The sequence below is a fragment of the Macrobrachium nipponense genome, chromosome 8 (assembly GCF_015104395.2).
Source record: "Macrobrachium nipponense isolate FS-2020 chromosome 8, ASM1510439v2, whole genome shotgun sequence".
NCBI classification, from domain to species: domain Eukaryota; kingdom Metazoa; phylum Arthropoda; class Malacostraca; order Decapoda; family Palaemonidae; genus Macrobrachium; species Macrobrachium nipponense.
Genome location: NC_087203.1, coordinates 37,407,650 through 37,433,901, shown reverse-complemented (window position 1 = coordinate 37,433,901; position 26,252 = coordinate 37,407,650). Strand labels below are relative to the sequence as shown.

The window sequence follows — 26,252 nt, the reverse complement described above, 5'->3', positions numbered from 1 at the left end:
CGATGATGCCATTTCTTTTGTTTCTTTTTAATATACCTTGAAATTTTTTTAGGAACTACGATGATGTCATTTCTTTGGTTTCTTGTTAATATACCTTGAACGTTTCTTAAGTATTATGATGATCAAATTTCTTTCGTTTCCTTGTTAATATTCGGTGAACGTTTTCTTAGGAACTTAAGACATTATCATGGAAGAATCAGATAAGAGAATGAGCGCTGAGAGGACCAAATTGCAATAAATAAATATAAATAAAATAAAATAAAGAGCAGGAGAAGTGAAAGAAAACCGAAGTTGGCTTTAATGAATCTGAAGTGCTATGTTAGTGAGGGAAGATTTAAATGATAAGCTCGAAATTTTTTGTGTCCTGACTGTCAACACCATAAAATCCACACTATCCCATCCTAATACTGTATCATAATGTATATTTTTTTTTCAGTTGCGATACATTGAATGTTTTCAATCTGTAGTACACCTAGATGAAAATTGTCATTCATATTATGCATTACTTGTGATTTATTCCATTCTCATATATAACAGTCAAGATGCTTTTCTTAATCAGGTCGCATATTCAAAGACCAAATGTTGAAAGTGTGATATATGTCAAAGAAAGTCTTAGTAATAAAGGGTGTTATGACAAGATGTCAATTTTTGTTTTTATCATCCTACCATAAAACCAAATACATAATCCCATCCATCTGTGTGGTGTCTGATCTCTCGTAAACGTTTTACAGTTTTACTTCGTGGCTAAGAAGCTGTCATAATGACCTAGAGATATCTGATGAACAGTCCATATGATACAATCCAGATATGCAAACTGCAGAATAACATTAAAAGTGAAACCTTATCCGGGCGAATGTCCAAAATATACTAACAGGCAAACGAATGTCAAGTGTTGGAAACGAGTTAAATAAAGAAATATTGTCTGCTTCTGCATTATTCTCAACAGGCACATTTACAAAATTCTTGTAAAGCTGTAACATTGATATATAAGAGTTTAACTTTATTATCAATAATCCAAACATAACACGATTTTGTCTCTCTCTCTCATATATATATATATATATATATTATATATATATATATATAGATATATATATATATATATATATATATATATCTAATATATATATATGTGTGTGTGTGTGTGTGTGTGTGTGTGTGTACGTGCGCGCGCGCTTCTGCACAAGAACCTTTTCAGGAAATCGGTCCTAAAAAAGGCCATTTCAAACTCATATTTGGCGATATCTATAGGTCAAAAAAATGTTTATTGGTATTTTTATGACGTTTAGCTCAATAATAAAAAAAAGAGTAACAGATAGCAAGGTTTCGCCGGAATATTACAAGGCTTAACGTACGGTACAAATAGCATTTAATATTCATTTTTTAAAGACGAAGTGACCTTGAGCCAGGATCCTAATTATGATACATCAGCACCACCCGAGAAAATAATTTGTTAACGGATATTTTGTTTGGGGGGGGGGGTGGGGTGGGGGGCAATACAACTATCCTATACTGCCAGGAAATACGTGGTAGCAGTTTTGTTCCGATGCCAAAACACTACAAACTGTTGGTTCTCTCTTAACACTGACGCTTGTAACCCTGTCAGTATGCTTTTCAGAGAAGTTCAAATTAGCATCTGTGCAAAGATATTATCATTACTGACTACTTCGATACATTGACTATACATTAAACAGGATAAACTTTTGTTCACACACTGTTTCACATTTATAGCTTGTCTTTTAGTATTTAGTACACTCTTTGCAATAGCTTCTTTTTTCAAAAGCAGTGTTGCTGTATTTTTCTTATCATGTATCCTGGTAGCGCGATAGTCCCTCACAATAAAGGGTAGAGAAAAGTACAGTAGATTTGTATCTAGCAATTCAACTTGATACCAGAGTAGCTGAAACACTTGCTTTTCAGAATGAAGACCTTGAGAATAAAGATTCTATTAATAAGCAGTGTCCCATACATTCTTATATGGCCCTCAGGAGTGTGAATTTTGGAAAACCTTATTCGAGCCTGTCAAAGTAAAAAAACTATGATTACATGTTCTTAAACAACTTCATCTAAAAGAAGTGCCAAGAATCTTCTATCATTGCAAATGCTAGACTCTACCTTGAAAACATACTTAAGACTAAATGGGCAGGCAAGAAAGCCACTGTAACGCAGCTGGTGAGAAGACTTTGACAAAAAATGACAAGGAAGAGATATTCATAAGAGGCACGAGCGTATGATGCAAGTATTCTACCAGTAAGAAACAGAGTTCATAATATTAAGTTTATTCCATAATAAACAAAAGAAACATTGGTGCAAAGAGAACTATGAAGAGACAGACTGTTATGAACTGTAAACAAGATTAAAAGAAGACTATATACACAATTTTCGGTATATCAGAACAATTACCATTCCTTCTTCGGTCATAAAGCTATAATCTTTCATAGTAACTGATGGAGTTACTTCTACTGGCTTTTGCAAGTTAGCACATTCACAGAAAACTGGAATCTGCATAGGCAATGCATTGAATATATTTCCACTAAAGGGAAACTGCATCATTAGAGGATGCTTTCTTTTAAAATACACTCTAAAGACTCTGGAGAACCTAAGTGTTCAATTTTAAGACCGTATGTCAAACCTTCATCAGATATCAAATTCAACAGACACATGACGTGACTAACTGGTCGGCAGTCCATCCATCTTATGTAAAAGACAGTGCTCGTACCTTCATACTGGATTAACTAGGGTGGCTTCTTATCGGGATGCCCACTGAAAATCTAAACACTAAAATGCAACACAGAACAGAGGGCCACTGCCCAGTTCAGTCATTTATTCAGGACAGGTTATACGCTGATATGTTATCAACATCAGAGATCAAGGCACTGACTACTTCCTTAAGCAATGCGAACACAGATGGGTAATACTGCATGCACTCAAACATTAAACAAACTTCAGCACAGCGAGTCCTATTTTCGCTTAAAAATAAAAGGACACTACAATATGCATCCAAAGGTTAGCAGCACTTTCCTACTAAAGAAGTGAACCTCCAACCTCCTCCATCAAGCCTTTGTCTTCACCAATCTTGCATGGGGCAATAGATGCACTTGTGGACACTCATTACAAAAGAGTAAAATGGCAGTTATAAGTCACTACAGACCACATCTACAAGAGCTAAGTCTCCACTCATAAAGAAACTGAAACAGGGCTAATCATCTTTGAGGACCAAGAACTTAAGGGGCTAGAAGCTAAAATCGGTTAAAAAAATCTACTCAGCAGTATGTCAAAATTTAAGTCCATTACTATTGAGCAATTACCGTAGTAATGGAAGCACTTCGATGAAAATGATGTTAAGAAACTTACTTTAAAGTTAAAAAAGCTGTATCCTACTCTGTTGTACTACAGCTGGATTCTTAAAAACTGCCTTTTTTGTGTGCATCAAACATTTTTCGAAGGAGTTATTTCAAGGCCATAACGAACATTGAAAAATAAATCGAAATGATGATACATCAAATATGAGAAAACAGAAGTCCTATCTAATCAATACACATTGATTCTTGTATTCAGTAATTGAAAAAAAAACTGATATCATATTATTATCATACAAAAATTAACCATGACAAGGGAAGGAAGCAGTGAACCCCAAAACAGCAACCAACGAACTATTATTCATATGAAAATAAGGGAAACTGAATATTCAAAACTATCAAATTAATCCATAGAAAATAAGAGTAAAAATATAATCGTTCCAACAATGTAATATTTAAAAGAAGGAAAACATTTGATAAAAAAAACTTGTTCCTTAGATTCTGATATTTGTAAACGGAAAAATTAGACCAAACTGTGAAAGGTGAAAATTTGAAAGATATTCGCTGAAACTAATAGGTACTAGAAAAAGCCCATGGAGAGCTAATAAAATCGTTTGAAGAGTTACCATTCGTTTATTTACTTTCGAAACATCGAATCACCTAAAATTTGTAAGTGTGGAGCGATATGATATCTTTAAAACGGCCTTCTAAAAAGAGCACAGGCTAAAAAGTCACACACACACATTTTGTGGGATCATAAAACGATTCCATTCGAGCTATTGCACAGAGTTTTATCTACGAAACTAAAAGGTTCCAGCCGACACAAGTGCAGGTCACACTTGCATGGCCATCCATGACCTGCAGACGTGGAATTCCTCTTCGGAGATATTCAGTGCCTCCATAAAAGAGACGGGTGTCATTACAGCCCACGAAGTGTTTCTGTCCAGAACGATCTAGGCAGAGCTCATCATCATCATGACTCGTTTGACGCTGCTGCTTGTCTTACCCGGCATATGGCTCCTGCTGCTGTTGCTGCTGGCTGGCACCGAGTGTGTTCCGAGGACGACAGAGGCACCGGTAAGCGTTGCTGGGTATTCCTCGCCCTCCGTTTGTGTCGCCCGAATGGAACGTGATATTTTAATACGTCGCTGTTGTCCGATCTCGTCACCATCACTGTAATTTCAGTATTTACGTATTAAATTTTCTTTCTTCTTTGTGCTCGATGAGATGGTAAAAAAAAAAACTTTATTTCCGAAGAGGTTATTTTTCAGTTTCCTCAGAAGGCTATTTGTAGATTAAAATCTAAAGGCTTCGTGAGTGACAACGAGAGTTTAGATTTCGCAAGAGATAAAAATGTAACTTTTGGGGGTGGGGATGGGGTGGAATGCTATGTCCAAACCGTCTTGTTACTGGCAGTAACTAAGTATATCTTATTTTAACTAGACCTCTGAGCTGATTAACAGTTCTCATAGGTCTGGCTCGAAGGATTAGATATTTTTACGTGGCTAGGAACAAATTGGTTACCTAGCAACGGTACCTACAGCTTATGGGATCCGAACCACATTATATCGAGAAATTAATTTCTAATCACCAGAAATAAATTCCTCTGATTCCACGTTGGCAGAGCGGGGAATCGACCTTTCGACTACCGAAACAGGCGCCGGGCACGTTAACAACTCGTCCGACGAGGAACTTGTGCATGTAACTGAGCAGCATATTCGTATGATCGTATGATTGACGATCAACTTCTATACAAGTAATTTTGCCGCCTATTCAGTCTTTACCAGACATCTAGTGGAAAACACAGATGATAGGCAAACACATCGTAGCTCGTAGAATTTCCAATGCTTCAATAATAATAAACAGGGAGCGATTGGAGAGAGCATACACGCGCTTAAAAAATATAAAAATGGGCCAGGGAGCATTTCTTTATGCAATTATCTTTTCCTAAAGAACACTTATTTGAGGTGTGATGACCTACAGGAGTTAGGGTAGAAGAGACTTTACCTTGACAGGCAACTCTTCAAGGAGAAGGACACTCCGAAATCAACCCATAAGGTGGAAGGGACCCTTCAGCCTGCGTAGGTAGGCAACCCTATCAAGAGAAAGTTAATTTGAATAAAAACCTTGTTCTCCAACCTTGGACTGCTCCATAACCTTGTATATCACAGCCTTCCATGGCTTTGAGTTCCCTTCCTCGTGGGCACAATCAGGCATTTTTTTTTGTTTTTGATAACTTTCTTGTTCTTTCGAAAAGTGTGTAGGGCAGGCTGATGAGAAAGCAAAAGTTGGAATATCTGGAGTGCACTTTTTCTTAACTTCATCGTTTCCTTCTCAGCTTTTCATAATTCCGGAATCCATCTGGAATGTAAGCAATAACAAGCCGAAGATTGAATTTTTAATCCAAGAGTTTGATGGCTCTGAATTTGTCTTCGTAACATGCTACATGAGCATGGTATGGCTGTTTACACTAGGTCTGGATGAACTATTTATCGTCAGAAAACCCTTGAGTGTAGTTACTATGAAGTTATTTGTTTGAAAATTTTCAGTAAATTTTACAATGATTATGTATTTGCTCTTTACTATAATCCAGATATTGAAGACTGTCTCTTTGAGAGGATCAGTACGGTTCAATCAGGCGAATTAAAAGCTTCATTTACTGTTTGTGGAGACTGCAATGCAAAGAACAGTGAGTAGCTTAATTCAAATTCCACTGATCAACACGGTCAGTCGGCTCTCGTCGACTTCTGTCTGTGTATTCTCTGATTTTGTCCAGCCAACAGAGGAACCACTGAGAAACCCACTCATATTTTTGGTAATACATTAGAACTCATATTCACAGATTTTCCAGCTGTGCAATTCCAAGATCTGTGTGCATGTAGGCAATCCCAATCACTGTTCCATTGATTTGGACATTTATGCCAATCTGTATATTCCTAATACCACCACTAAAAAATGGAACAGGTCAAATATAGAGTCATTTAAGATTACATTACTGAAGTTAGTCTGATCACTTACTGTTCCAGATGCTATATTTGATCCAGACCCTAAAAGGAAGTTGAATGAAATGGTGATGGCTATTTTAGTAAGGTACTATATCCCTAGAAAGGTCATCAAGATCAGGACAAATGACCAGCCATTGTTTTGATAATACATGTAGATGAGTGTACCATGACAAAACAGACCAAATTCTACACATGGAGATGAAATTATAAAAATAAAAAAAGAAAAAAAAAATTACTGAGTTTCATCTGTGGTAGACCAAATTGGTATCACTTATCTAAGGGCCAAGCTCATCTTTCATCCAACCATTACTATAGTAGAATCACATCAAGCGTGCGTTTGATGTCTAGGCCAGTCCCTTACGACGCTCCTGATTGGCTGTTGATAAGCCAATCACAGGGTTGGAAACTCAGTCTCTGTCGAGAATTCACATAGGCATGATGTATGTTCCACCTCTCTTGAAAAATACGTCTTTCAAAAGTATCCCTCAGGAGAGGTGGAACATACATCCTGCCTATATGAACTCTCGAGAGAGAGACAGAGTTTCCAACCCTGTGATTGGCTTATCAACAGCCAATCAGGAGCGTCGTAAGGGACTGGCCTAGCCATCAAATGCACGGTTGATGTGATTCTACTATAGTAGATGATGGTGGATTTGTAAGTACTATCCCTAAAGAAAAGGCTGAACTGCTTCATCGAGCTTTCGGAAGCCAAGCAATCAGCTGAAGAAGTCCCTCTCCCTGGTACATTTTGCTCCAGGATGTTGAGAAAAATCTTGTTAATCTTGATGTATTTTCAAGGCTTAAAAAAATATTCTCAAAATGTCATTCACTTCGTTTCAGTGGAAGTTTTTCATACGACATGCAAACACGGCGTTTTACTTGCTTTAAAGCGCTGTAATATTTCCAAGAGCTGTCAGTAAGCAATAATTTATCTCTCGTCAAAACTGAGTATTTTGCAGATACTGGCAAGTCATGTATTTTAAAATGCAGAGACCTCAGGCTATGCCTGTTTCTCTTATGGTTTGTCATACCCTCACATCTCTGTAGTAACATTACGTAAGATACTGAAAATAATGACCAGGATTATGATATTTCTGTAATGACCTAACAAATTGTAGTTTTTGATATGATACAAAAATTCTTCGAAGGCACCGGACCGCAATGAATCCACTTTCCCACCGCAGACAACAAAGAAATGGTACGAAAAACCTCGACTACGACAGTTGATGAGTTGCAGCGTCGACACAGGTAACTGATGTTGTACTTTGTTCATCCCGAGAGCTTCATCTGCGTCTATACTCTGTTTTTTTCCATCTGTCCATCCGCCTGCGGTGTTTCCGTATGGCAACACTGCATCCCGGGCTTTAGATAGTTACATTCAGCTTACATTCAACAATAATAATAATATCCTATTTCGAATATTAACGGTGTACTTCGCATACAGTAAATGATTAAAACACTTTTCAGTTGCAAATGTACACCCAGATAACCTTTTATTTACCTAAAACTTACACATACCGTAACTATTTAAAGCCCGGGACGCAGTGTTACCATACACAAACACCACAGGCGGATGGACAGATGGAAAAAAACAGAGAATAGTTTTCTTTTTTGTCATCTCAATATCTTCACTTCACTTTTAAGCTGCGCAACTGAATTAAAAAAGTCACTTCTAACAGAATCTTTCGTCTGCCTTTCAATGTCAACACTTGTTGTTCCTTTTGTCTCAGTATTACTAAGTCCTCTTCTTCATACCTCTTATATTTCAAAAATATTGATCAAGTCCTCATTTTCGCAAATTTCTATTCGCATACTCATATTCTTAATATAAATATTTCAAACGAAGTTATAACCTGCACTAAGGCATCTCAATATAAATGCGAGTAGAGTAACCAACTTTTGATGAAAGGCAAAGAATAAAATATGAAATTCAGAAACGCAGTTTCTCCTAAAGAAAATATATTAACCTGATGGAAGAAAAAACCTCAAATTGGTAAGTTAAGAAAACGAAGCCATAAATTGTACTTTGTGATACAAAACCTTCACGCACCAAGCAAGCTCCAGCCTCAAGACCTGACTTTGGCACAATGAAAACTGTTCGTTACAGTAACAAGTAGCGATGTGCTATCCACTGAAGCCTTATAGTTCCTCTTTTGTCTAAAGCACCTGCAATATTCATTTCATGCAACATTAAGCAGTACCGTTAGATACTTGTTCAATTATAGTTCAGTTATTTTTGTTTAATATTGTATATCTCAGACTTAAAATGCAACAGTTCTTAAAAGTTTAGAAAATCCTGTTTTCAAACTTTCTGCATTGTTTCATGACATTAAATCACTTCTGTCTCATTAAGCCCATTTCAGCAAAACTTTTACAAACGCGCTTTGGAAATCTAAAGGTCGACAGACCGTGACATTGGTTCCCTCTCCCTTTCAATAAAGGGTTGGAATTTCTTTGGCTTTCGTTTGTAAACTCAATTTATATAAGTTTTATTTGATTAACAGAAAGAAATGCCTTATGAAATTTTCAATATGAGAAATGGGTGTTTGATTGTAATGTTTATTTTCAAAAATGATGAAACAAGAAAGCAATATACATACAAAAATAATGTAAAATTCATAATTAAGCTTTACTACGCAATACCTCACGGTAGCAAGCATTAACTCTGAAGAAATGCACTATGTAGTAAAACAATTTTAATTACGTGATGAAATATAAACAAATATATGACATATTGGCACATTCTGAAGTGTACTCTGGTAAAACGATTTTAATTACGTGATGAAATGATAACAAATATATGATATATTGGCAGATTCTGAAATGTACTCTGGTAAAACGATTTGAACGTGATGAAATAATAACAGATATATGATATATTGGCACATTTTAAGATCGCTCTTAATGGTCTTCTGACGAAGAACAGTCGTCATCGAACTAAACCTCTCCCATCAGGTCGAATAGTGGCGTTCTCTGGTGAACTAGGGATAGGATCTATTGGAGGAACCTACAACGATAACGAGTATTGTGTCTGGGAGATCGAGGTTCCTGAGGGGCTGGTAATTCAATTCACCTGGGATTACTTCGACCTAGAGGGCCCAGATTCTTCGTGCCCTTTTGACTACGTTGACATTTCTGAATATGCAACTGGAGAGAGCTTGACGTAAGTTAATATATATATATATATATATATATGTATATATATATATATATCTATATATAGATATATATATATATATATAATATATATATATATTTAAGTTACAAAATATCAAAATACAAAATTAAAATAAAGAAAACTCAACCATCCCGTAAGATTTCCTGTTTTAATAGTTAATATCTTCTTCTTCTGCAAAATAACAGTTCACGGGAAAAAGTATTACACACACAAATAGGAATAAACATTGAAGTGTCTGCTTGTCTACACCCAAGCAGGAGCGGTACCGGGTTACCTGGTGTCCATAAAGTCCCAGTACCATTAAAAGTATTTATTGCCTAGAATGGTACTGGGACTTTATGGACACCCTGTATTACTGTAGCTGTTATAATATTAAACATAAATACATTACGCAAAGTGTCCTTCATAACTCTGCAATGCGAATGTCTCTTCCAGCGGAAGGATTTGTGGCAGTGAGATTCCACCGTCTGTAAGAAGCCGAAGTAATTTGGTTGTGGTGACGTTCAGCAGCGATTCTTCTGTAGTCTACCAAGGATTCTGGCTTCATTTTGAAGCTATCGCATTATCATCGTCATCCTCATCGTCTTCGTCTTCGTCTTCGTCATCGTTATCATCGTCATCGTCATGGTCGGAGAACCATAACGGTGGGTGACGGGGAATTTTTTACAATTTCATTATCTCATTTTCTACGTATTTAATATTTTTCCAAATAATATACATTATTTGAATTTCACTGTTAAGATATTATGTCAAAGAGAGAGAGAGAGAGAGAGAGAGAAGAGAGAGTCCTTCTCATATCACACAAGAAACTTTCCTATATACCTAATAGATGAGGCCCGCGCGCCTGCGCATGGGCCAGCACCCACGCACACACACACATACACACACGAACCACCACCACCACCATCCTCCTCTCCTTTATCACTGTTCGTTTCCCCTTAATTTGCCATAATGTCCACTTTGTAAAAAGACGAAAAACGTAAAAATAAATAACACTAGTTACATCGCTCTCAGCCCAAATTTTTTTTTTTTATTTCAGACCAGTACATTTACAAGCATAAATTGTCTATTTACGTTACTTAATATTTTTTTCTTATTTGTGCGCTATATGAAATACTCTTCAATAGTTTTTTCTATTATGTTTTGTAATGCATAACCGATGACGGTTATCATCATAAGAATATCGAGGTTCATAAAGGCACAGACTGACTAAATGCACATTTTTTAATGCTGCACATACATACCTACAAAATGTTCAATTACGTTACTTTAAATCTTTGTACTTGTACTGTACAATCAATAAAGGTTATTATAAGAACTGAGGCTTATATGGGCATCAACTGGTTGCCTGCGTGACTGGCATGAGTTTCTGCAAAATGTATAGGATGTCCTGTGCCGTAAGTACAATCCACAATATGCTACACAAACTTGCATTTCGTGACGTCACACGAAAATTTCTTTGCGATGATATGAATTTTAAATTTACGATAAATTCAGTGATAAAAAAAGCCTCAAAACTCTCTGATGTTGGGAAGATCTGACGTTGAAAAACGTCAAAACTCCCCAAAAAGGTTAAAAAGTTGTCACACACAAGTTCGGGGCTTCCTATAATGATTCCATAAAGATGGGAAACAAGTAGATGCCACAGAGAAGGAAAGAAAGCCATAACCGATTTGTGGGAATATAACTTTATTATACAGTAGCTCAAGGCTGTAAATGCCGTGTCTAATACGGTCTCCGGTCAGCAAATTCCCGAAATGTATACTAGTACTGCACCAGCCCCAGTTTTTTTGCCATGCCCCTAAGTTAGGTTAGGTTAGGTTAGTTCATCGTCATAACTTATATTGAAATTGGGTGTGTGGAGCACAATGAGATTATTTTCAAGAGGATTCTATGATTAGTTTTTAAGATATGGCGTCCCGCTTTTTTCAGGGAAAGTTAGGATAAGTTAATTTGGGTGTGTGAAATCTGATGAGATTATTCTTAAGAGGATTCTATGGTTAGTTTTTCAGATATGGCGTCCAGCTTTTTTCAGGGAAGGCACCGGTACTCTGTTACAGTTCAGGAATACGCCTCCGGTCAAACAGCATTGGTTAGCTTGAAACAAATTTTAAGGGAAATGATAAACAGACAAATCAGGGTACTCCTAATGCTTCTCTATTCAGGAAATGCTATCACACCAAATCACTTTCCATCAGGTCGAATAGTGGCGTTCTCAGGTGAAATTGGGATAGGATCCATTGGAGGAGGCTACAACGATAACGAATATTATGTCTGGGTGATCCATGTGCCATGTACCTGCGAAATTCGATTCACTTGGGCGTTCTTTGATCTAGAGGGTCCAAGTCCTTGGTGCCCTTATGACTACGTTGAAATTCTTGATTATGCAACTGGAGAGAGCTTGACGTAAGTGAATGATTATGCATCAGTAAATGAAAAAAGTACAAATATACACAATTCAAAGCAAAGAAAACCACAACCTAAAAACCCTGTTCATAATGGTATGCATATCTACACCCAAGCAGGACCAGTATTTTTGTAGTTGTTATAATTTATGCATCATTATTTTGCGTAAAATTTCGTACATTACCTCGGAATTCCTCCTAATGTCTCTTTCAGCGGAAGGCTTTGTGGCAGCGAGATTCCACCGCCTGTTATAAGCCCTGGTAACATGGTTGAAGTGATTTTCGTCAGCGATGGTTCTGTAACTTTCCAAGGGTTCGGGCTTCAGTTTGAAGCTGTTCCTGTTCATTCTTATTCCACGTTACCATCATCATCGTCGTCGTCATCGTCATCGTCATCGTCCTCGGTCATCGTCATCGTCCCAATAGTCATCTTCATCGGTCATCGGCATCGTCATCGTCATCGTCATCGTCATCATTATGGTTGGAGCAACTTAGTGGTGAGCACCAAGAGCTTTATTATTATTTTAATTTTTATTTTTCACTATTCTCATAATGCAGATGACATTTTGTTGTGTGCAAAGGGCAGGGAGGTTCTGGAGGGAATGTTGGAGAGGTGGAGAGTACCATCGGAGGATAGAAGAATTTGGATAAGTAGGTCACGTATAACGCAACTCAGTTGGTAAAACGAGACTCACGTGCCGTTTTCCTGTTTTACAAGCCATAAATGTAAGCCTATGTGAAATTGAGTGTGTACAATACGTACGAAGACACAGAAACTAAGGCTACGGAGCAAAACTGATTTTCACTTCGATAAAATTGACAAACACTTCAAACTGACTTTATCTATGGATGATATAATAGCCCCCATTCCATTGTAATGCTAATCATGGACCCCAGTAGTTGAGAAAAACGTAATATTTAGGATCAGTACTAAATAGCGTAGGTGTCAAGAAAATCCAAATTCAGTGATTCAAAGAAACCGCTATTCTTTATGATATGTTAAGACTTCACAAAAATAAAGCAATGTATAGACTGTGTAAAGTCCAGTTAGTCTTTGCTTCTTTCAGAAAGGATAAGGTTTTGTAATTATTATAGGTAACTTCTCCAATCTCTATCCCAGGTAATCCCAAACGCAATGAAGCAGCCACGATTACTATTGATAAAATATGAATCTTTTGGATAATTTGAGCCATGCTATTAGCTATATGATTCAGTTTATTGTTAATGAGCACTGCTATGATATAACTGAACATGGTAATATTTTCTTGCAATATGGTGAAAAATTTATCAGGTTTTCTTTTTTTTTTCAGATGGCAACAAATAAGAGCAGTAATGAGGAAAATGCTTATGATAATGGATAAAGAGCAACATTAAGAAGAAAAAATGAAATTTGAACAAAATTTTTGATAAACTTGCTTGACAAATCCTGCCTTCAAATCTTGGTCGAAGGAAGAGGGTGACTGGGAAAGCTGTGCTATTTTGTGTGCAATGTAAGACCTGTGAGTGTTGAAAATAACCAAACTGAAAGGGGCAATTTCATGTTTATTTTATGGAAATTAAGCAAAAAAGTCATTTATTATGATTTCTGAGAATGAGAATAAATTAACTGCAGAGAATACTTTAATGTTACCTTTTCAACGTTTTTTCCTAATTAAACAAAAGAGGCCATATATTACCATTTCTGAGAGAGACTATCCTAAAGGTGTTGTCTTCATGTCCTACTGTTACGTGACATTTCATCTTTCAAAATAAGTGTTCAAGATTTGTCAACATTCTGTACTTCTATATTTTTTCCTAATATGAATGTCTAATTTAATCAAGGAAAATTAATTGGCTGTTTAGGAAATTCATGGAAAACCAGGGAATTTTGTCAGTCAGTCCGAGGAATTCTCATTGAAATGAATGAATAGACGCCCAGGTATTTCTTTGCTACGGGGTAAACTAATGTCACTCAATTTTGTAGTCTGTCAAAAATTGCTTGGGTTCTGTCACAGAAGCACTAAATTTTCCACTCAGCATTATAATTTGTTTCTTTTGAATGTAACAGACCTTTGGTATGGAGAAAAGTAGCATCACTGGTGTATGCAATCAATTTGTTCTCCAGGCCTTGCCACATGTCACTGGTATCGATAATTATTAGTAAAGGTCCAAGAATATTACCCTGAGGAGAACCCGCAATGACATTACTAAAGCTACTACACTGGCATCAACACAGACCCCATGGGTTCTTCATATCACAAAATCACTCAAAATATTAATAAAAGATCCACTAGTTCCCAGTAATTTGAGCTTGAAGGTAAGTATTGCATGATTCACATGGCTGCACTAAAATTTAGACTGACCAAACATGCCTCTGCCCCCTCATCAAGACCACTGTGCAAGATTATAGATATTGATATGAGTACATCACAATTACAAACTGATTACAAAGCCCAAAGTGTAACGATGGCAACATGTTATTATCTTCAAGAAATCTACAGGCTCTTAGAGAGCAGCTTCTCAAAAACCTTAAATAAGAGTGGGTATGATGACTGACTTAGTCCCTTAAGTAATGTTGGCCTTCCTCCAAACAACAGGAAAACTTACAAGTCCAACTAATCTTCTAAGAAGAGTAGTAATCCTAGGAGCAATGAAATCAACTCTCTTTTCAAAACAGATGGGACAGATCCCATAGAGTCTATGTTGCCATAACTGTCAAGACCCAAGAGCAATGTTTTGACTTTTCTGGCCACTGAACACTACACTTAAGCCCTGGAGAATATGACTGAGTCAACACAAGGGCTCACCACACTGTTTGCTCACAAACACTCGTTCCAATATTCTGCCTTCTGTTTAGGGCAATATACAGCAGTTACCTCTGTTCCTATAAGGGGAGGTATAATTGAATTAACTCCAAAAAGCGACGACTTGAGGGTAGACCACCACTTACGGTCATCACCACTGGAGAGCAAGATCTCTCTTACACCCTCATTATAAGCTCTTTCTAAGCTTAATGAAATTATACCACAGATATGTTCAATTGCCTGTTCCTCCAAAAATGATATGCCACCGAGAAAATCACTGAATAGGATTCTAAAACAATTCGTGACTTAAACATAATATGACGTCATGAGGCTCCGCCCATCGACCAGGTAGGTAGTAAGTCAATAACGATAACAGGTTACTATGCATTTCCACGTCACCAAAGCACTGATTGTTTCAAACTTCGTCCTAATTTTCGGAAGTTCTGTGCATTGCCAAATGCGTTTCATTAACTTTGTTTACTTGAGAAAATGAGGTTGAAGCTGTGCTTACCCACCCAACCATCAGCAAAGTGGTGACGTGTATCAGTGACATCGGTATAGCATAACCTCCACTATATAATACCTTATCAAATGCTTGTTTCATTTATGGTTAAATGTTATTTTACCTATTTTTAAAGCAAATTAATATATTGTACGATGAATATAAATTTTAAAAAATAATATACGTCATAGAGCACCTCTTATTTGAAACTGTCTGAGTAAGTCAAGAAGTTGGTCTTTTTTTTTTCTAAGACTAAACGTCTAAATTAAGCACATCTGTCAATTCAGTGTACTATCATAAATTATGGAAAGGTTAGAAACACTCAGGGTTTTTAGTATCATGGAAATCCATACGTAGGTTTAAAAGTTGTTTACGAAAAACAGTATTTCATGGTCTCTGGAATGCATAGCAGGCTTCAACAAATTGGAGAATGGCCAGCAGGGTATGGAATTATCCCCTTGCCTGGAAGACTGCGTTTGTGCTACGGCTTGCCACACTGTATACAAACAAGACTCGTGGCAAGAGCGAGAAAACCCGTGAATAGATAATTATTTCTATAGTGGGTTATAGTTACTTGGCAACACTCATCTCTTGCTGTAGCAAATAGAAGGCTATAGCATCGAAACCTAAGGTAAAACAAACCGAACTGCCTGTTTGTATTCCTGCCCTGAATAGATGTAGACTGGTTCATTATGTGGATGAATTACATTCATTGAATTATTTGCTAAGTAGGAACAATACGAACTTCAAGAAAATGGAAGAATTCCAAGCTAACAACTTAGGTGTTTTGGGTTAGATATGTAGATGACTGTTTTTGTATTGTAAAAGAATACGTAAATATTCCTGATTTCTTGCATACAATTAATAATCTTGTACCATCCATAATACACAATAGAATATGAAGAAAATAATTGTATACCATTTTTGGATGTCATAGTTATTAGAAATAACACCAATTTTTGTTTTAAGGTATATAGGAAACCCTTGAATAATTTGTCATATATCCATTTTTACTCTAACCATGCTAAACAAATTAAGGTGCCAACATTTACCAGTATGCATCTTAGAGCTCTTACAATTTGCAATCCTGAATGTTTGGAAGATAAGTTTAAAATTATTGGTAAAATAGGAGATTCACTATGTTACCCTCCATATTTTTTTTGAACTTGTACAAATGAAGCAAAAAAAGACATATTACAATCCAACCAGTGTTAACAAAGAACTTAAGAATACTCTCTGGGTACAGTTGCCTCTTGTAACAACGGACGTGAATGGTCGAGCTATTGGTATGCCAATGCTCATATTTTCTAAACACTGCTCTAGACAACATGTTAATGGTATACGAATAATAGTTCGCATTACAAATGAAATGAGTTGTTGTTAAATAAATAGAAAAATAGTAAAAATTATATTCATTCCTGAATAATCATACATCGTCAACCTTCGTTACATTCAGGTGTGGCTGCTGCAGGCGTTTGCTGAAATCCAACTTAGTTCAAAGTAGAAATTTGGTGTCAATTTCAGAACATAATTATTTGAATGGAAATACGCTTCCGATTTACATAATCCATCAGTTTATAAAGTAACGAGATTATAAACCACAAATTTCAAGAACTATAAATATAATTTCATAAAGGCAATTATGAGAGGTTGTGAGACGGAAGGCTTGGGGAGACATTAGTAGACATCCAGATGTATAAAGGAACAACTATATCCAGTGTATCACTCATCTTTCTTTTTTTTATTCGAATCACGTCTCACCAGAGTAGCCTAGATGTCGATTTCTCGAGCCATCCGAGTAACAACACAGCCACCCTGATGGTCTATATATCAGTGGTAGATATGGTTGCACGCTGATAAATTCAGTACTTAGATATGATGAGAGACTGAACTATGGTTGGGTTTATTTCCAGTCAGTTTCGTTGGTATTATTAAACAATACTGAGTATTCACAAATGGATGAAAAAACACTAGACAGAGAAAGTATAAATGAGTTTGTCTTTCAAATATTCAAAGCGGAGGATATCCAGCACAGACTCTCTTGTGGTCGAATTTATTGAAGGAGTAAAAGGAATGGTGATCCGACCTCCCGCTTACTCTAGACGCGTGCAAGATTTATCACTGACGCATAAGTTGCTGACATTATAGTACTAACTTACCGTGAAGTGGTCTTCGTAATTGATACTCTTAATTAGTACTACTCATACTAACAACAAGGATCAAATGAAAAGGACACACATTAAACACGTTCATATATTCTCAGTTATAAGTGGAAATACAAAATAATTGAACTAGCCCCGCCTCTATCTCTCTCTCTCTTAGTTATAGAACTTTTATCGAGTCCTTGTTGTCATTCCCAAGGTATCATAAAAGGTCTATATAGTATTGTCTAATAATGCCAACGAAATTGAAAGAAATATACCCAACAATAGTTCAGTCTCTCTCTCTCTCTCTCTCTCTCTCTCTCTCTATCGTTCTGTTACACAATTTTAATAGAGTTCCTGTTGTCATTATCAAGGTAGTATAAAAGGTCAATTCAGTATTATTTAATAATACCTACGAAAATGACTGGAAATAAACCCAACCATAGTTCAATCTCTCATTATATCTAAGCACTGAATTTATCAGCGTGCAGCCATTTCTACCACTGATAAAAAGACCATCAGGGGGGCTGTCTTGTTACTCGGGTGACTCGAGAAATCGACATCTAGGCTACTCTGGTGAGACGTGGCTCGACTAAAAAAAAAAGAAAAAAAGATGAGTAATACACTGGATATAGTTGTTCCTTTATACATCTGGATGTCTACTAACGTCTCCCAAGCCTTCCGTCTCATAACCTCTCATAATTGCCTTTATGAAATTATATTTAAAGTTCTTAAAATTTGTGGTTTATAATCTCATTACTTAAAAAATTTATGGATTATGTAAATCGGAAGCGTATTTCCATTCAAATAATTATGTTCTGAAATTGACACCAAATTTCTACTTTGAACTAAGTTGGTTTTCAGGAAACGCCTGCAGCAGCCACACCTGAATGTAACGAAGGTTGACGATGTATGATTATTCAGGACTGAATATGATTTTTAACATTGCTATTTCTATTATTCTTTACTATAATATTTTTTTTATTTATTTAACAATAACTCATTTCATTTGTAATGCGAACTATGCCATAACCATATTGTCTAGAGCAATGTTTAGAAAATATGAGCATTGGCATACAAAGAGCTCGACCATTAACGTCAGTCATTACAAGACAAATAGGCTTCATTGCGGTGTTACCCTACCGTGTTCATGAAACAAACGGGTAGGGGGCAAAGGAATAATTTGAGGCAACTATATCATTTCATCTAATTTCATTCTTGTTGTACCCATTTTAAAAACTATTGATATTAACTTATATTTGAATATAATAATACTTTGAGAAATATACTAATTAAAAATAGCCAATCAAATTCAAACGATATTGTACACAGTATTCCTTGTAAAGAATGTAATAAAATTGACATAGGTCAAACATCCAAAGATCTAAAGGGGAGATGCCCCCAGCACAAATATGCCATATCAAGATGCTTAACGAATAATGGCATTGGGGATCATTGGCTTAAGACAGGTCATGTTATTAACTGGAATGATTCACTGATAATCTCCAGGGTCAAAGATCACCGCAAAAGAAATCTGGTGGAATCTATCTTTATTGAAGCCACGTCAACAAGGATTTCAAATCTCCATCCTGAATTGTTCCTTGATCTCTTCTCCTCATCTATTTTGCTTAAAGAACATGCCGCCCAGATTAACAAACTGTAACCCTGCCCCATCTTTCTTTTTTTGTATTATAAAGGTCTGTCAACTTCTATTATTTTCAGAGTGAACTTGAAAATGTAGAATATACTACGAAAGTAATTGTGCCAAGTCCTCACTTTTTTGCTCACATTTCTACCGTGGATTTAAGGATACACACACACACACAAATATATAGTATATATATATATATATATATATATATATATATATTATATATATGTAAGTGTCTGTGTACGAGTTAAAGGCACTGGCAGGCAATAAGTCAAATATCAGGGCGATAACTATAGTGACAAGCAGTTTGATGCGAAAATAGGACAGCCTCGAGGGTTTTGGAACTATAGAAAATTTAGAAACAATTCCTCAGGATGTTCAAACGAGACAAAAGACATAACATTTCCGATCGCAGTGGCGAGATTGCGGTAGCGCAAATGATTTTGCATGGTGTTTTTACGTTGCATGGAACCAGTGGTTATTCAGCAACAGGACCAACGGCTTTACGTGACTTCCGAACCACGTCGGGGGTGAACTTCTATCACCAGAAATACACCTCTCACTCCTCAATGGAATGGCCGAGAATCGAACCCGCGACCACCGAGGTGGGGCGCAAACACCATACCAATCACGCCACTGAGGCGCTGAGCGCAAATGACCTGGATGATTGTGACGTCAGTGCGCTAAATAGGACGTGTACATGAGCATTGGGAAAACGCACGTACATCAGAATAGACTAGCGTGCTTGCATTCGTATATCCATTAGCATGTCTAAGTGCATATGTCTGTTAGAGCTAATGAGTGGAAAATCTCTAGTGTGGTAATTTATGGGGCAATTATACGACAGACGTTCAGTGAGAAACAAGGCCGGAACGGCACTTGGAGATCTATCAGATAAGGTAAAGTAGAAGAGAAAAAGACGTTGAAACTTTGAACAGTGACATTTATTTCAGAGGTTCTGAAAGGGGAAGTGTGGTGCGACACATTTAACAGGATTGACGAACTTTAACATTTCATTTTCTGATAAACTGTGGTCTCTTTTTCTGATGGATTCGGATTGTCACTATCTAAAACGAATTCTCTAGACTTGTATTTGTGAAAGAATGATGGGGGTTATTTGACAGTGAGAATAAGTTGTGATAGTGCTATTCAATATGATTACGCAGAACACTAATGGTATCTCATGGTTTGGGATTTTAGACTCATTTTATTTAATTTTCATGTTAGCAATTTTGGGGAAAATAAACTCTGTTTTTCGCATCTCAAGAGCTTGAATTAGCCTAAGATTTAATTATTGATTTCAGCTACGCAGAGATGGAAGGCAATGCGAACATCGAATGTAGGTCACGTTACCAAATTAGGAATTCTCTCCTTTTAGTTAAACAGTCATTTTGACCACGTAATACACACGCACACACACACATATATATGAATGGCGATCAAGGTACAAATTTTCATCCTGTGTAATGTATGGTCATTGTGTCGAAACTGCCAAATAGATCATTGTTGCATAGATGTTAAAATCTACAACTTTTCAGACAAAACGTCATTATTAAGAGAGAGAAATTAATTGGAAGTAGAAGTGTTTTGTTTTGAACGATGTATAATTCTGAAAAGTGAATTTTGGCGGGCGGTTATAAATGCCACCACAGACTACTGGCTGTATAACTCGAAAATATCACGAAAAGAATTATTCCGCCAGGTGGTATTGGCGTCCCATAATTCGGGTCCTGACTTATGGATTACTTCGACACTCAAAAATTAATATTAAATGCCATGTGTATCGTAAAATGCTTTTGAAATTCAGGCCAAGTAATCTATTTTATTGCTCTTTTTATTGAGCTTAATATCACTAAAAGACTAATAAACTTATTCACAGATGTTACGAAATATGGGTTTGAAATGATAATTTTGATGAACGCTTCCCTGAATAAGTATTGTACAGATACACTTTTATATATTGTAAGTCATCATATGTTTGGATATTAGTATTAAGTTTAGGTTTTGATTAAATCTATCAAGAAAAAAAGGTAAATATTTTTTTCTTATTCTTATTTGAAACACAGAACCCTCTTCAACAAGAGGAGATAGTCGGTTCATTTCTAAGGTTTCATTCATATCTTGGGCAACTGGAGTTATAAACACATTGTTTGTTTGTATTGTGTTTTTACATTGCATGGAACCAGTGGTTATTCAGCAACAGGACCAACGGCTTTACGTGACTTCCGAACCACGTCGAGCGTGGACTTCTACCACCAGAAATACACGTCTCTGACCCCTCAATGGAATGGCCGAGAATCGAACTCGCGGCCACCGAGGTGGCAGGCCAAGGCCATACCGATCACGCCATTGAACCGCTGTTATAAACACATTGCCTTTACCGCTGTATTGCTGGGTTACACGCAATTCCTTTAACAACACTAACTACAGAATCTGTGAATTCAAGTCATCCTTGTTAAATCCTCCCTGAACTACGCCTAAATATAGGCGAAGAAAAATGTTTGTGAGAAAACAATTACCAGATAGATGGAAAAATGTATGTCGTTTTGGGCCAAGAACTAGTGATTTAATATGCATGACTTCAAAAGTTAGTATAAACTGGAAATATATAATACCCTGTATGATGATGGGGTACATAAAAAAAAATATGTTATATTTTCGTGATACCAACTCTTCTTAAATATCTTTCTGTTGCATATATTGCACTTCATACTCAAAGTCAACATTTGTTTCTTTAATCTGCAACCTATTAAGGAACAGCAGCTCAACGGTTATATTCATTACAAATCACACGAGTTAATCATTGCTATGAGCAAGTCATGCATAATATGAATTACAGTTTTTATCTTTGGCAGTGAAATTATGCAATATACAGCAACTGGAAACATCCAGTCCAGTACTATATTACGATGGGATAACGTGGAGTTTAATAGCATCGACATCCAGTACTATATTATGATGGGAGTTTAATAGCATCGACAGTTAGGCAATAAATTCAGGACCCCTTCCTTCATGAAATCCATAAAGCTGCTAATGAGGCTGAAATTTATCAGCATCACTTTCAATCAGAAGAAATATATATATATATATATATATATATATATATATATATATATATATATGATATATATATATAGTATACATATATATATATATATATATATATATAGTATATATATATATATATATATATATATATATATATATATATATATATATACACATAGTACCTTCTCTGTAGCAAGTGCTTTTTCACAAGCAATGTTACTGCGATTTTTTGTGTGTAAAGCACTCTGGTGGTGGGATAGTCCTGCACACTAGAGGACAGAGAAGAGTCGAGTGGATTTATAGCTAGAGAACTTGAATCCCTTTCATTCTGAATGAAGACCTTAAGAGCAAGAAATTTATTGAGAACCAGCGTATCATACATTGGAAACATGATAACCTTTTACATGGCCATGCAGACTATGCATTCTGGAAAACATGACTTGAGGCTGCTAAACTGAGAAACCAGGCCACTCATTTAGACGCTACAAAACAACTTGGTGGAAAAGAAGTCACAACAAACGCTAGACACTTCAACATGGAATGAAACTTCAGATGGAATGGACCAGAAAAGGAAATCATTGGTAATGAAGCTGTAAAGAATACTTTTACATCCAAAATTGTCAAGGATGAGATAATCACCAGATGCTCAAGTGTAGGACTACTATTACAGCTGACTAAACAGTATGAGAATGTGCAACCCAAAAGAGTGATGAGAATATTCTAGCATAAATAACAGACGTATTTCATGATATGATAGTTTTTCCAGAATAAAAAAAAAAAAAAAGAAACCTGCCTGCAAAAAATGTTGATGAGACAGATAGGTAAGAATGGAATAAAAGGGATAAAAGAGGATCATATAGACCATTAGCAGTAGATCAGAAAGATTAAAAGTTCTCCTTTGGTCATGAAATTTTCAATTGATGGAATTACACTCCTACAGATTTTACAGGTTTGCACATTCACAGGACAATGGAATCTGACTGGGCAATGCAGCGAAAGCATTTCCATACGACAAAGGAAAATTGTTGACTGTTCCTGAAAGTGCATCATAAAAGAAGTTGTATTTTGAAACAATCACTCAATGCGATCATACATCAAAACTTCAGCACATAATAAGATCAAGCATTGGACAGATGAATGTGACTCATTGGACGGCCATTCAATCCATCTAATGTGGAAGACAGTGCTCGTACCTTCATATTGGATTGATAAGGTTGATTTGTTGTAATGTCCACTGAAAATTCAAAACCTTGATACAACACTGAGGGCCATTGCTCTATTCAATCATTTGTTTAGGCCAGGATATATGTTGGCACATTGTCAGCATCAAAGACGAAGGCACTTCCTATTTCCTTACGCAATAACAACACTGATGGGAAATACTGATAACATCCAAACAATCAACAGGCTAGTATGACAACACTGTTATATGTAGTGCCAAAAACTTAATAGCAACTTACTACCAAAGAACTGTACTTCCAAACTCCATCAAGCCTGTCTTCACCTTCACCAATCTTGCATGAGGCAACACTGACATACTTGCGGAACTCTCACTTGAAATAGTAACATGGCAGCATTTGAAGTTATCATGGGCCACATCTTCAAGAGCTGATCTTCCACTGAAACACTGAAATCCCTTTGAGGACCAAGAACTGAAAATATATGTGGCAGGTGTTGGTGTGGGCCAGCTGCCTCTCACAGCCAAGAAATACCCGCTAGGAGACCACGTAACCTATTGCCATACTTCAGTTAGAAACCTAAATTGGATGAGAACACCAACAAGGCAAAAGTAGATCTTGAGAATCAGACAGTATCAAGCTGGACTGGTTTTAATATCATCACCAGACACCAAGAACCAATATCTCAGTATACCTTTAGGGTATTTGCCAATATTCAATTCTTCAGTCACAAAACTGACAGTAATATTCAAAATATTCAACCAGATCTAATCAGGAAGGGTCTTCATCTAGAGAAACAACTGAGGCAGATTTGGACCCACCACCTAGAAGAGGTCACCAAAACTGTTAGGAAACAAAGTGTACTTTCATCAACCTTCTTGAGATAGGGTTATTCTACATCATATGTTACAGCATTGTCGTCCTAGGAAAGCGACTTCAGGATGGTCTAAAAGACTTGTCTAGATGATGGAATTCTCATAGCCGAGTCCATAAGTGGAGTTCCTGGTGTCAATCAGTCCAATATTGCTGTAATGAACTACAAGTGCTACAATGAAGCACTGATGAAACTTGCACAGGCAGGGTTCACATCCTGGATTACGGAAAACATTCCACAGACCATGTGACTAACATGGCCACTGACTTGAAATATTACAAGCTGAGCAATTAGCTATAAAGTCCTCTCTTACATGACCTGATAGCCCTGTGGAAAGGCTTTCTGGAAATTCATTGTGACAACACTAGAGAGTTTTCAACAGTTTGGAAATCATATATTGAAAATTGCTCCTCAGCGCATAAGAACCAGGATCCATGGTGCTCTACCTCTGATAAGAAGAGGTATGCCTTGTGTCTCCTCCTTCGCTCTCCTCAGAAGATGAGCCTCCCAGAGGAAAAGCCTCCATATAAGTAGTGTTCAAGATCAAAATGTGGAAGCTGTGGAAATCTATTATTAACAGGTTTTGAAAGTACAGGGTCTATGTTAATTGAAGTGACAAACAAAATTTGAATGATCTCAATTCCATAAACTTTCGCTAAAGCTAAAGATTGGTGTGACCTGACAGAATAACATGGGAAATATCACAACATTGATAAAACTTCAGAAAACTCTCAAAATTTCTTTTTTTTTTTTTATCAAATAGGGATAAGAATTTTTCTGCTGTTGTGACGTAATGTATAGAATATACAAAAATTAAATGGTTGAACAAAACCTTGGGTTTTTACTGAGTTTTCTAAAATAAGGGACACACATTTTTCTGATAATGAAATGATTCCCTTTACTGAAATTGGGCACTTTGCTGAAAGGACCACCAATGACAGCAAATGTTACAGAACTTTTTGAATTCTGGTTAAAAGCATTTGATCTCAGCTTTCATAATGTCAAAGTTAAATGATGAAGGATCAACGACATCAACATACCATCAGGTGGAATGCAGATGTATTAACTTATAATGGCCACATTTCAAACCAAAATTCATGAGCATTTTCCCCTCAGCTGGTAGGGACCAGTCCTACTATTTACTATACTCTGTTTTTTTTCATCTGTCCATCCGCCTCTGGTGTTTTTGTATGGTAACACTGCGTCCCGGGCTTTAGAGAGTTAAGCTATGTGTAAGTTTTAGGTAAATAAAAGGAAATCTGGGTGTACATTTGCAACTGAAAAGTGTTTTAATAATTTACTGTATGCGAATTACACCGTTAATATTCGAAATAGGATATTATTATAATCGTTGAATGTTAGCTGAATGTAACTATCTAAAGCCCGGGACGCAGTGTTACCATACAAAAACACCACAGGCGGATGGACAGATGGAAAAGAACAGAGTATAGTAGGGGCTCATATTTCAGTGTTGAAGACCGATTTATGACAAAAACGACTAAAGGATGAAATTTCCAAAATATAAAGATCAATGAACAATTCTCTCCGCGAACATCGAACACTTATTACTACAAGAAGCGTAAAAAAAAGAGACTAAACAATTATGCAAAAAAAAAAAAAAAAAAAAAAAAAAACCAATTACAGTAAGAGGAGAGTTGTAGGGGTAAGTGCATCGGCAACAAAAAATCTGGCTACTGTTGAAAGCTAATAGGTAAAATCAGTGAAATAAAGCTTCTCTTCAGTAGTTGAAAATTTATCATCTTTTACTGTTTATGGAAGTAGTTCGGTTAGAATAATGCTGCAAATTACTTACTTTCAAGTTAAAAAACTTTATCCTACTCTAACTATACTACAGCTGGATTCATTAAGAAGGACCTATTTTTGAAAACCACAATAATTCTTTTTCAAACATCAGTTTTCGATCGGATTATTTCAAGGCCATATAAAAAAATGAATTAAGATCATGATTAACATCAGATACGAAAACTCATACCTAATCAACAAGCGTGGTTTCTTGTGACCAACATTAGACGGAAAAAATAATTTTATGTGATGTCCATACACAAATCAACCACGACGAAAGAGGCAGTGAGTTAAAAAATATAGCAACAAACGAACTATTAATTATGTGAAAATAAATTACATATGTGAATACAAAGGGATGCGTATATAGTAAAAACTTTCA

At 36.3% G+C, this 26,252-nt stretch overlaps 1 protein-coding gene across 1 annotated transcript in view; it reads left to right on the top strand.

The window, feature by feature from the left end:
* The first annotated feature begins 4,151 nt into the window (after window positions 1-4,151).
* The window catches only part of LOC135223049 (cubilin-like), a 43,318-nt gene continuing 21,217 nt past the window's right edge, over window positions 4,152-26,252 (top strand). The window contains exons 1-7 of the mRNA XM_064261557.1: window positions 4,152-4,376; window positions 7,453-7,552; window positions 9,260-9,467; window positions 9,918-10,126; window positions 11,681-11,888; window positions 12,102-12,287; window positions 12,353-12,384. Coding sequence (XP_064117627.1) covers window positions 4,275-4,376; window positions 7,453-7,552; window positions 9,260-9,467; window positions 9,918-10,126; window positions 11,681-11,888; window positions 12,102-12,287; window positions 12,353-12,384 — 1,045 coding nt within the window. The 5' untranslated portion in view covers window positions 4,152-4,274. The remainder of the gene's footprint in view (window positions 4,377-7,452; window positions 7,553-9,259; window positions 9,468-9,917; window positions 10,127-11,680; window positions 11,889-12,101; window positions 12,288-12,352; window positions 12,385-26,252) is intronic.